The sequence below is a fragment of the Capricornis sumatraensis genome, chromosome 8 (assembly GCF_032405125.1).
Source record: "Capricornis sumatraensis isolate serow.1 chromosome 8, serow.2, whole genome shotgun sequence".
Lineage (NCBI taxonomy): Eukaryota > Metazoa > Chordata > Mammalia > Artiodactyla > Bovidae > Capricornis > Capricornis sumatraensis.
This window is the reverse complement of record NC_091076.1, coordinates 99,966,565-99,979,326: the sequence shown is the minus strand read 5'-3', so window position 1 is coordinate 99,979,326 and position 12,762 is coordinate 99,966,565. Positions and strand designations below refer to the sequence as shown.

Genomic DNA, 12,762 nt, shown 5'->3' with positions numbered 1-12,762 from the left:
GAGGAAACCCCAGCCCTGTTTCTTACTGTTGTGGTCTTCGCGGGTGGGAAAGGAATGGGTCGTTTGAGATGTTTCTCTTGGACCAGTGAGGGAGGGAGAGTTAAAAATCCTGCCCATCCTTTACTTTGGCGGTCTTCTGTCTTCCTCATTGACTTCTGAAAACATACATAGCTTTTTGAATTTTGCACAGAGATGGTTTTCAAACTGTTACTGAGGAACCCTTTCTTCAAAAGATGCCTCCTCCAGGTAGCCAGTACACAAAACATGGACACAATGCTACTCACCTGGGGAGCCTACCTACTTGTTGACTTGTACTTACAGCCTGTTCCTAGGCTGTCTGTGAATCTGGATCTCCTCAGAGGACATTTGGAAATCGGTGCATAGTATTTCCATTGTTTAGCTTTTTAATTTAGTTTTTCAACCTCTGCATTGTATATGTTTCTCTTCCTTGTGTTTTTGAAGTGTGGAACGGTAAAAGCGTATCAAAAGAGAGAAGAAATACACATTTACAAATTTTGAATTCATTAAGTAATCAGGAATGGCCACAGAATTCCTTTGAATGTTAATGAGTACATGATTCTTTGACAAATACATCTGTTGAACCATAACCACAATCAAGTAATCTGGCCAAGGGGTTGGGGAGTAAGCCATTTTCTGTTTAATGGAGGGTAAAGACTTTTTTATTCTGTCTGCAGATCTATAAACATGTTATGATAAAAATTCTGACTGTTTCCTTTGTAAAGGATCTTTAGTCTGTAAAGGCTACTCTCCTGGGCTAGAGCATCTGTGTCCTGCCCGCCTTCCTGTTCACAGCCAGGTGGCATTTCCTAGTTGGCCATGAAGGAAATGCTGGCTCGGGAAAAACACTTTCATATTCAGCTACCTGGCAGGTCCCTTAAGATGATGTACAGTAAGTCCCAACAGTATTTACTGCCATATTTTAATCTGTAACAGTGAGGTTGTGCTTCTAAGAATATGTAAAACAAAGGAAGCAGAGGCAGACAATAGTCTGTGTCCATGGGGCACAGCTTCCTGTGCACGGGCAGGTGAGGTCTCACATAGTGCCCTGTCCAGGAGCTCGGGAGAGGTCCACGCACCTCACTGTGTGTAGAATTTTGATAATTTGAAATGCCAGTGAGCTGGGCTGTAATGGGAGTATTTCTGAAAAACCCGGCCAGACTTGAACATTCTGTTTCCCTCTTGGTTGTATTTCCTGTGCTTTGTAGCATCCATTTATGTGAGAACTGATACTGTGCATTACAAGGTTTTCTTGTTAGAGGCTGAAGGGCAACCTATTCCTAGCCTTAGTCTCCTGGGAAGTGAGTTAGGTCAGGAGGGGCTATGGTCACAGAGAGGTGAGGCCCACGGAGGTGACCCCTAAGCACAGATTGCTGCTGGCTCCTAAACTGACTTCACAGCCTACTTAGAACTGAGAGTTACAAACTGTCATTAACACTTTTTATTGAAACATCTTTTCTGCCCATATAAAGGTCACAAGGATGACTGTGCCTCTTGCCTGTGAAAGGCTGCTCCTGAGACGCTGTGTACCTGCCCCGGTTATTTTAGCGGGAAATGACTTTTCCTGCTCCAGCCTTCTTTAGTTTATGGACGTGCACTCAGAGTCCTGTCCTCAGCAGTCCTTGCTCTCCCCAGCAGGCTTGTTTGTGTCCTTTTCTGTCATTGGACTCTGAGCTGCCCATCCTGAGGGACTGCACTTGCAGTCTCTACACAGAAGGCTCATTCCTGTTCCCTCTCTCCAGGCTGAAAACAAAAGGAGTTTGCAACCTTGTTTCATAAAAGACCCAGATCCTTTTTCTTTTAAGGGGGAAGAAAAAAACAAAACACCCAGCTGTCAACCAAAACAGCGCATTTTTCAATTGGGGGTTTGCAGACTGCATCCTGCCACCCCCAGTGGGTCAGAGGAGGCGGCAGTGCTGTGCTTCTTAGAGCTTGAATCCTTCCCTCCACCTCAGTTTCTAAGATGACGTGTGTGGACTCCTCCCACTATACCAGTCCTGAGCACTTAATGGAAGTCCGTGGTTCCTTACTCTATGTATTTTGCAGTCTCCCCATGGCAAAGGTTTTTGATGAGTCTGGAGCAAATTTGACGGTAGAGCAAGATGGTCTGAATAATGCCACTAGCTGGGGGATGGCATATTTATCTACTTTGGTTGCCTACTTAGGCCAAAATGTTTTACTTTGTTATAACTTATAATTTTACCCTACTCAGAACAGAGGTATTTGTTGTGCCTGAGAAGTTTGAGAATTCTGGTTCTCTTGGCCCCTCAAAGGATCAGAGCTGGTTTCTGAGAGCAGAGCGAGTGACTTGTGCTCAACTGCACCCTACACATTGGACTCTCCTTTAGAAAGTTCTTCCTGTGAATTTCTTTACAAGTTCTTACTACACAGAATACACACTGGCAAGTGCTCAGTGCTGAGTGGGGCTAACAGACAGAAACTGCGTTCTGGGCAGGAAGGCTGGAAGCGCTCAGGGAGGGCAGTACAACAGGCGCAAGTGACCGCCCCTGTGCCCTCCCCTCCTCAGCTGGGTTCTGGGAAGCAGCCTCTGCTGGGGAGAATTTGGAGGAAAGAGAATGTGCAAAGTATTGCAGATCCTTTTCTTCATATTTAGTTTTAAATAATAACCCACCTTTTCTCTGAATACTTCATAACAATCTGAGTCACTGGAATCAAATTAGTGTCGTCTTAATGTGTGTAGCTTGATTTGATCAAATTACGAAGGCCTTTCCTTTCACCTTTGAAATACAATTTCTGTGTATGTGTCAAATATTTCTTAATACCTGTTCGTATTTTCTAGAGTCTTGTTGGCTGGAGAATCACAGGTGACCATTAATTGGGCTCATTTGTCTGTGGGATTGTTGTCAGAGTCGAGGAGAATTTAGGCCCTCTTTTGATGGTGCAGACTGGGTTCAGAACAGAAAATAACAACTCCCTGACCTAAGGACTGACCATACAGCTTGTGGTGGTATGAGGGGTAACAGCCGCTGTGTTGCTGACCTTGGTCCTGACTTTTGTCAGTGAGTAGAAGCCCTAGCGCCCCAACCCCTGAAGTGGCGTTTCCTGCCTTCAGATCGCCGCTGTGCTAACCTCCCTTTCTCCTCCTAACAACATGAATGTGAGCCTGCTTCACCCTGTCGGTGCAGTTCCCGCCTTCACGTGGGGCTCAGCACTGCCCTTGTCATGCGTCACTCAGCACGGGGGCTAGGCAATCTCTTCCGAGCTCCTGTCTGAGTGCCGGCTTCCCGTGGTGCAGCCCAGAACTCTGCACCCTCAAATCCAGTTCACAGTGCGAGTGTCCTCCACTCTTATTTCTGGACTGGCTTTTCTCATTCTTTTTTCTTAGGATCTGCCTTCTACTCCACACTCAAAAGGTCTGAGTGCAGACAGAGGACTGCCTTCTGTGTCTTGATGGGGACACCAAGAATAGATTAGATTTTCTGGAGGGATTTGCCAGTAGGGCTTGGTTGATTATCAGCCAGACCCTGTAACAGAACATCATAGCAAGTATCTTTGTGGTTATGGAAATATTCTGAATCTAATATAATACATCTCCTTATAAACAGTCTTCACAAATCAGACACAGCCTAGCCTGTCCCTTCATCTTGCCAATGAGATGATTGATGTCCATAGGCGTTGGTGGTTTGTCGTGGCCTGTGACTGGTGTGGTTCTTTTTTTTTTTTTTTAGTGTGGCTCTTGAATAGTCCCTTAGATTGGTTGCAAAGTAGTATTTGACTTACTTGGATTTCTGAGCCACCTCTGGCAATTCAGAATTTTAGGTTATGGCTGACAGTTCTATTAGAAAGTTAATTGGAGAACTTAGAAATAATTTTTTGATAACCCAGAATTTTAGTTTGAGTTGAAATTTTAGTAATTTAATTCATTAATTTTCAACTTTAACACTAATATAAGTTCACAAAATGATCTGAATGCGTGACTTCCATCCAGCTTTTCCTGAGCTTTTGGAGGTCTCCAATTTGGGTGCAGCAGAGAGGTCTCCTCAAGTCATGCGTAAACTGTGAGCTGAGTTTTTTTGTAATAGAAAGAAGAATGGACCTAGGGATTGAGAAAATTTCTCCATGTGCTTCACGAGATTATTTTGTGGATCAAAGTATATGGAAGTTCTTTGACTGGAAGATGGTGTCAATAATATTTCTGAAACTTTGGCTCATTTTTTTTTTTCCTTTGCTAGTTTGCCAAATACCTTATAACGGATTAATTCATTTTAAAAGCTGTGATGGATTCTATAAGTTAATTTTGTACTGATAAAAAAAATATTTTAAAGGGATGGCTGTTCTCGACACTGTTCGTCTCCAAAAGGAGAGAGGTCACAGTGATAGCCCTTGATTTCCTACCTGGTAAAAAGGTAGAAGTTGATGCTTTTCCCATTGGAAGTAGCCTCTTTTCGTGTGGTATAGATTTCTCTCCTCTTCTCCATGCCCCAGTTCCCTTCCTTGCCTGCCAGTGCCCACCCTGCCATGCTGTTGACAGTGCCCCATGTCCTCTGTAGAAGCTGCCTGGCAGCCTCTGAGTGGTCATGCCCGCAGCTCCTCCTGCACTTCGGGGAGGGCCGGTTTCTTCCAGCACAGAGCTACAGGACCTTTTCAGGGCACTAAAACTGGGGCACACTTTCATTTCTCAGCAAAGAAATATATGAATTCTACGTATTTTTTTATGTTTCATAGAATTCAATTCGCCACAATCTCTCTCTGAATCGTTATTTCATCAAAGTACCACGTTCCCAGGAAGAACCAGGCAAAGGCTCATTCTGGAGGATAGATCCTGCCTCTGAAAGCAAATTAATAGAGCAGGCTTTTAGGAAAAGACGGCCTAGGGGCGTGCCTTGCTTTAGAACCCCTCTGGGACCGCTCTCGTCTAGGTAAGGAAAAAAGACAAACAAAAAGACCTCTCTTAATGGTCAGTGGATTTACCTTTGATGTATTGGTAAATTTTCCTTTTGAAAATGAAGGAATTACCAAATGCATTATGATTAAATGTTGGGCTGGGGATTTGGGAAAAAAAGAAGTGTTGGATGCCTCTCATGTATTTTTGTTTCTAGTGCTAAAACAATTTAGATTATAAAGTTTTATTTAAATTGTATTCCCGTGTAGCATTGTTGCTTCATGAATGCATATTGTCAATATGATGAGTCGGCAATATGACGATGCCATGTTGATAGTTTCTTCCTTTTCCTTGGCATGTGAGAAGCTCTTTAAAGCTACATCTTTGCTGTTTCATTTTTAGCTTCATTAATAGTTACTCTGCGTTTTGAAATGAAAAAAGAAATGGCTGTAATGTAAGTCTTGAGACCCAGCCAGCTCCACTTGCAGGCTGCCGGCTCCTGCTGCCTGGCTGTGGGTGGGAGCTGCTTAGAGAGGCAGCCAGTCCTGCCCCATGCTGTGTGGCCCATGCTGGGCGTGGAGCAGCAGCGTCCTGCACACGGTGGCTCTGTCCCAGCCGTGCCAGCCTTGTTGAGTGTCTCAGGTTATAGGCGTCACACAGAAAGTAAGACTTAAGAACTGTAGTTGGTTGGCAGAAGACAGATGACACCCCTTTTTGCAATATACACTTACTAAAAACTACGGGGTAGCTTGAGTGCTTTATTGTAAAAATCCATTGTCTTCTTTTTGGTCGTACAGAAGTGCTCCAGCCTCTCCCAATCATGCTGGAGTGCTGTCTGCTCACTCCAGTGGTGCCCAGACCCCTGAGAGCCTGTCCCGGGAAGGTTCGCCAGCCCCTCTGGAGCCCGAGCCTGGTGCCTCACAGCCCAAACTCGCTGTCATCCAGGAGGCGCGGTTTGCCCAGAGTGCACCAGGTAAGATGCGCAGAGGGCAGGTGTGGTAGGAGAGGGATGGGTCAGATGAGCGTGTGATCCAGAGGCCTTGGAGCCTTTGAGCCTTGTGCCTGATAGGCTCTGAGAAGCTAACTGCACTGTGTTCTGTTTTTTTTTTCCTAATCAGTTGACATTCTTTTGTGACTCGTATGTGTAGGTACCTGAAGAATTTTAGAATTAACCTGTTTCTCAATTGTTTCGTCATTCATAAGTTTATGAAAAAGAATTCCCTCAAAAAGAAATAACATAAATTAGACAAAGTAGACACTGTCAGGAAATAAATGTCTATTTAGTAGGTAGGTGAATATTTCCTAGTGTACATACAAAGTTGTAATGTGGAATAAAAATGTGTGCCCTGGGGAATTAAAAAAAAAAAGGTAGTGTGAAAATGTGTTCAAGGTAATTCTGTTATGGTTCCTACTTGGTTGGCAAAATGTGCATTGTGATGTTTTGGAGTTCCTGGCCATGCTGGCAACAACCCCTGCCAGCCCCCATCTGAAGTTCCTGCTGCTGGAGCCCAAATGCCCAAACCAGAAAGAGCAGAGGCTGGCAGGGCTGCTGGCGGACAGCTCTGTCTCCACGCTTCCCGCTTCTCCACACCTGCCATGAGATGGAGACTTCGATACCAGGGAGCATGGCCCCCTCCTTCAGGCCTCATTGGGCAGCTCCTTCCCATATCCTGTGTTGATGTTTTCTTTTTCATGAGGCGAGAACTGTGGGAAGAAGTGTTAGAAGAAATCTGAACAAGGACATCCCTGGCCGTCCAGGGGTTAAGACTCCACACTTGCACTGCAGGGAGCATGGGTTCGATCACTGGTTGGGGAACTAAGATCCCTCATGCCATAAGGTGTGGCCAAAGAAAAGAAAATCTGAACAAAGCAGAGATTGCATTTTTAGCAGTTAGATATACATTAACTATCCCCATTAAATATATCATTTCTTTCATTGTGAATGACTGCATTATTACCAGATGAAAGGGGCTACCTCCTGTTTTCTTAAATCAGCCTGTAGGTTGCAACTGAGGGGTCAGTTAGTTGGTTCGGGATACCTGAGCCTCACCTCCGCTCCCGTCCTCGGCAGGCTCACCTCTGTCTAGTCAGCCCGTCTTAATCGCCGTGCAGCGACCACTGCCACCGACGATCAAGCCTGTCACCTACACTGTCGCCGCCCCTGTGACCACCTCGACTTCCCAGCAGCCCGTGGTGCAGACGGTTCACGTCGTCCACCAGATCCCAGCGGTGTCCGTCACCAGCGTGGCTGGACTGGCCCCAGCAAACACATACACCGTCGCAGGACAGGCTGTGGTCACTCAGGCAGCTGTGCTGGCCCCCCCGAAGGCGGAGCCACAAGAGAATGGAGACCACAGAGAAGTAAAAGGTAAGCAGTAGAGGCAGTCGCTTTGGGCAGTTTTTCAAGCTTTTAAAAACCTGCCAGCCTCGTTCACCTGACCCTTTGCTAACATGTTACGTAACGTTATGCTGGAGCAGGGATGTTCACCACCTGGTTTGCTTTGCTTTAAATTAGTGAGAGTTCTGTAAGCTACCCAGTAATATTAGTTGATGTCATTTTTTTTCTCTTTTCTTTGAATTTAGTGAAAGTAGAACCTATCCCTGCGATTAGCCATGCCACATTAGGTGCTGCTGGCCGGATCATTCAGACGTCACAGACCACCCCTGTCCAGACGGTCACCATAGTGCAGCAGGCACCTCTAGGTCAGCACCAGCTTCCAATAAAAACTGTAACACAAAACGGGACTCACGTGGTGCCAATCCCCGCCGCTGTCCACGGCCAGGTCAACAATGGTAAGCAGTGTCCCCCGTGGGTAACTGGGTGCCAGTAACGTGAGTGAAGGTCCTCTGCTCTCCTTTCAAGGTTTTCGTTCTGTTACAGTTCTCATTTTTATTTTTTCTGAAGAAATGTTTGCATTTCTAAACTATTGGAAACGGAATAGGAAGTAGCTGGGAAGTAGCTGTGGGAATTGGCTCCCATGTAATTCCCATTGGAGGAGCTATCTGAAGAGGAAAGCATTTCTAAGTACCTAGAGAGATGAAAACACTCCCGCCTTTCGTAGCCATCTAGGTGTGGCCTGGAAACAGCCTGGCGGCTGGATGGTGGACCCTGACTTCGTACTGCCCCCTGGGGGCGTCTCAGCTGACTCCAGAGGCAGTGCCCTCCCCTGGGGCAGGGGCTGCTTGAGAGTATCTGCTGTGCTCTTTGTTCTGAAGGCCCTCAGGAGCCCTGTTGACATGGTTCCACATGGATGTTCTGACATAGATGAGCTTAAGGGAGCTTGGCTTTTAAATCAGAAAACAGAGAACCTCCTTCCATCCAGTTCCGTGGAGCAGTGTGAAGGGTAGGAGTCCAGCTGGCTGTTGAGTCAACTCAAGATTTTTGGGTCCTTGGAGCTTGTGTGCAGACATCTTAGCAGTGGGTTTTCACTCAGGTATGTAAAGTGCGTGCTGTCCACATTGTCGGCTGTTGTGATTCAGCTGCAGGACCTCAAGCAGTAGAATCAGAAGCTATTGGCTCAAACTAGCTCTTTGTGCCCAGAGATAGTTTCTCTGAAAGAGGGTGGGGAACAGAAGGCTTGATTGTGTTGACCTCTGAATCCTTACTGAGCTATTAAGGGATGGAGACCTGGGACACCTCATGTGATTCCACTTCCCCCTGCTGCTCCCTGAATTTAACAGAGATCTGTAGGCAGATCTCTATTGTAACATTACAGACAAGATCTGTAATGTTTTCTAGGGAAGATTAACCACCGAGAGTTTTTTGTTTTTAAATAATAGATAACATGCCACCTGTGGATAAATTGGGAAATTTGCAACCAGTTGCCCATTTAAAATGCTTTCTTCCTCAAGCCATGTGTCTCCTAAGTAAGAGTTGCTCAGGCCTCATTTTTCTTTTCTCTGTGAGTAACTTCATTGTCACAGGTGGTCCAGATGTGGCAGACCTGGTGACCCTTGGCGTGGCTGGAAGCAGATGGTGTTGAGGTGGACGGTCCATTTCTGGTCTGAGCTGTTCCTCTCTGTCTTAAGTCATGAAGACATGGTGTGGGCCAGTGATTCCCAGACATCATGTGCCTTAGAATCACTCAAGGGCTCTGTCCCAGAGTCCCCAGTTGAGCAGATCTGGCCTGGGGCTGAAGAATGCACATTTCTCACGTGTTGCAGACCTTCCAAGAAGCACTGTGCATATCAGGAACCTTTTATGTCTACCTGTCTAAGGAGTTTAAAAAACTGAGTGTCCCTTTCACATATTTAAATTGGTATCTAAAATTTTTCTTCATAAATTTAATAAGCAAGTAATTAAGTTTTCCACTATTAAAAATATTGATGTTTAATTTTTATTACTACTATTTTTCACTGCACATTGCAGCTTGTAGGAGCTTAGTTCCCTGACCAGAGATTGAACCCTCTCCCTTAGCAGTGAAAGCACAAAGTTCTAACCACTGGACCACCAGGGAATTCCCATTACTGATGTTTTAAAATAACACATCATTCATTTAAATGTGCTCCTGGCTCTGAATACTGTCTTGATTTGATACCCACTTTTCCCATGTGGCTCAGCTGGTAAAGAATCCACTTGCAATGTGGGAGACCTGGATTCAATCCCTGGGTTGAGAAGATCCCCTGGAGAAGGGAAAGGCTACCCACTCCAATATTCTGGCCTGGAGAATTCCATGGGCTGTATAGTCCATGGGGTTGCAAAGAGGTGGACACGACTGAGTGACTTTCACTTTTCACTTCACCCATATATCAGTACACAGATAGGCAGGCTCATGCATCCTCATGGCTAAGTCCCATGCCCCCCCACAGATTTTGTGCTAATGCCATATACTTTATGATTGAATGTCATTTACTGAGTACGTCTTTTCTCTGCAACAGCAAAATGTAGAAATATTAAAGATTTAATTATCTGTGACTATAAGGATTCACTTATTAATTGTTGTAACTGAAGAATTGTTCAAAACCAAAATTCAGTTCAGTTCAGTCGCTCAGTTGTGTCCAACTCTTTGGACCCCATGGACTGCAGCATGCCATACCTCCCTGTCCATCACCAACTCCCCGAGTTTACTCAGACTCATGTCCATTGACTCAGTGATGCCATCCAACCATCTCATCCTGTACAGTCCACTTCTCCTCTCGCCTTCAATCCTTCCCAGCATCAGGGTCTTTTCAAATGAGTCAGTTCTTCGCATCAGGTTGCCAAAGTATTGGAGTTTCACCATCAGTCCTTCTAAAACCTAAATTTTAATTCTTTAAAAATTGTATTTGGGAATTCCCTTGCAGTTTAGTGGCTAGGACTCCGAGCTTTCACTGCTGAGGGAGCAGGTCCAGTCCCTGGTTGGGGAACTAAGATTCTATAAGCTGCACGGCATGGTCAAATAAATCAATTTATTCATTCATTCATTTTTAGTAAAGATGCATTTCTCAATACATCTGGGCTTTAAAGAAAACCACACAATTATACTGATGATCACTGCTGGCAACAGTAAGGAAAGTGCTGGGTCAGCCCTCAGAGACCTTGTTCCTACTTAGAAGAAGGAAGGATAGAAGAAATGCTGAAACTCCTTCCAGTTTTAGTCATCTTTCAGCAAAAACTATTTTAAATTATCTGGTAGTGGGAAATTTTATTGGTTCTCCGTCAGTTTAGTCTCAGTCTTTCACTTAGAAATCACTTGGTCCAGAAGAGTTTGCTACCTAGTCAGTAGTAATTGAGGTTCACAGTGCCAGTGGTTTCACTCTTCCTTGGTTTCAGGCTCCATCTTGACATTTTCATTCCCGAACCAGCACAGTTGAGTGGCTTTAGAGAGGGGCTCTTAAGAAAGGGGAGGAGGGAGGAGGTGGCAGATCAGCTTTAGGAAGATTGTGTGGGCAAGTGGAGATGGTGGTTTTCCTGAAAACTGGTGTTGGGTGGATGCTGTATGACCCAGCTGTGGCCTCTTTTACTCTTGAAAATCACTCTTGAGAGAGGTGTGCCTGTTACTAATGAATTTTGAAAATCAGAAGGTTTGATATTTCAACTTTTTATTGTGGAAAATGACAGACATTCTGGAAATCAGGTCATAGCCTACCTTGTTCATATTCCCCACCTGCCCTGTCTGCTCCCACCCAGGTATGTCATTCCCTGTTTGAGCATGCATCTCTAAAAGATAAGAACTCTCTTTTAATACATAAGCACAATACCATTATTATAGTTTTAAAAACAAATTCTTTTCTCCTTAGGATTCAAATGATATGTACTTTTTAAAAATTGAGGTAAAATATACATGCAAAATTTACCATTTTAAAGTATGCAGTTCAGTGGCATTAAACACATTGACAATATTTTGAAGACATCGCCTCTAACTAGTTGAAAAGCATTTTCATCACCCCAAAAGAAAACCTCATACCTGTTAAGCAGTTACCCCTCATTCCCCACTTACCTTAGTCCCTGGTAAGCACTAATCTACTTTGTCTCTGTGGATTTACCTGTGCTGGATATTTCCTGTAAATGGAACCATAAGAACTGTGGCTTCTGTTAACTGGCCTCTTTAACGTTTCGAGGTTCGTGCATGTCGCAGTGTGCGTCAGTGCATCACTCCTTGGCTGAATGTGTTTCCATTTTGTTTACTCATTCATCAGTTGGTGGGCAGTTGGGTTGTTTCCACCTTCTGGCTATTTGGAATAATGCTATTACATTCGTGTAAAGTATTGGTTTGAATCCTTGTTTTCATTTCTTTTGGGTGTATACCTAGAAGTGAAATTGCTGAGTTGTATGGTAAATCTGTGTTTACTTTATTGAGTAGCCATCAAACTGATTTCCACAACAGGCACAGCAATTTAACATTCCATCCTCAGTGATGTATAAGGGTTCTATTTTTCAACCTCACTTGATGTTTTCTCCTTTTATTTTTGATCATGGTCATCTTAATTGTGGTTTTTCTTTGCGTTTCCTTCGTGACTAATGATGTTGAGCATCGGACTGATGACATTGCGCATCTTTTCATGTGCTCGTTGGTTATTTTGTAGCATCTTTGAAGAAATGTCTAAATCCTTACACTGTCTTTAAAGTGGGTTTGTCTTTGTTGTTGAGTTATAGGAACTCTTTATATATTCTAGAAACTTAGATCCTGATCAGATACAGGTATCCCCTGCTATCCAAAAGTAGAGAGTTCCCGTGAAACCTGAGAACATGTCTAGCTAACGGATGTACAAAATGAGTCAAGATAGAGCACACATGCTCACAGACACAGTTCAAAGCTCTGCTGTCTTGATGCCGAGATGGAGTGTGGTTCCTGGGGAGGAGTTTGGCTGTGCCACTCACTGCTTGGGGTGCTGCTGACTCTAATGGCTTGCTGCAAAACAAGTGGTAAACATTATTTTTGCTTTTCCCCTTTCTGCATAGAAGTGAAAATCCTCTTTAGATTTCTTTCCATTAGCGAAAATGGGTAGTGATGTAGTTATTTCATGAAAGCAAAGTGGCATAAAGGAAACTTTTACAGAAGGGTGTAGGGAGGATACTTGTATATGATTTGCAAATATTTCCTTCCATTCAGTGAGTTTGTCTTTTCACTTTCTTGATAGTATCTTTAACGCACAAAAGTTTTTAAGTTTGATTAAGTCCAGTTTCTTTCCCTTTCATTACTTGTGCTTTTGGTGAGAATTCACTGCCAGACCTCAGGTCATGAAGACCTACACCTTCCCCTGTGTTTTCTTCTACTAAGAGCTTTAGAGTTTAGCTCTTACATTCAGATCTTTGATCTATTTTGAGTTAATTCTTGTATCTCATGCAAGCGCCTGTTTTCATATTTTCCATGTGGAGATCAGTTTTCCCAGGACCACTTGTTGTAGAGACTGTTGTTTCCCCGTTAAATGGTCTTGGCTCCGCTGCTGAAAATCAGTTGACCTCAGATGTATGAGTTTAT

General features: G+C 44.2%; 1 protein-coding gene across 1 annotated transcript in view; it reads left to right on the top strand.

Moving 5' to 3' along the window:
• Window positions 1-12,762, top strand: part of FOXK2 (forkhead box K2) — a 51,298-nt gene that overhangs the window by 29,825 nt on the left and 8,711 nt on the right. Inside the window, exons 5-8 of the mRNA XM_068977008.1 lie at window positions 4,705-4,898; window positions 5,659-5,834; window positions 6,933-7,229; window positions 7,445-7,654. Coding sequence (XP_068833109.1) covers window positions 4,705-4,898; window positions 5,659-5,834; window positions 6,933-7,229; window positions 7,445-7,654 — 877 coding nt within the window. The remainder of the gene's footprint in view (window positions 1-4,704; window positions 4,899-5,658; window positions 5,835-6,932; window positions 7,230-7,444; window positions 7,655-12,762) is intronic.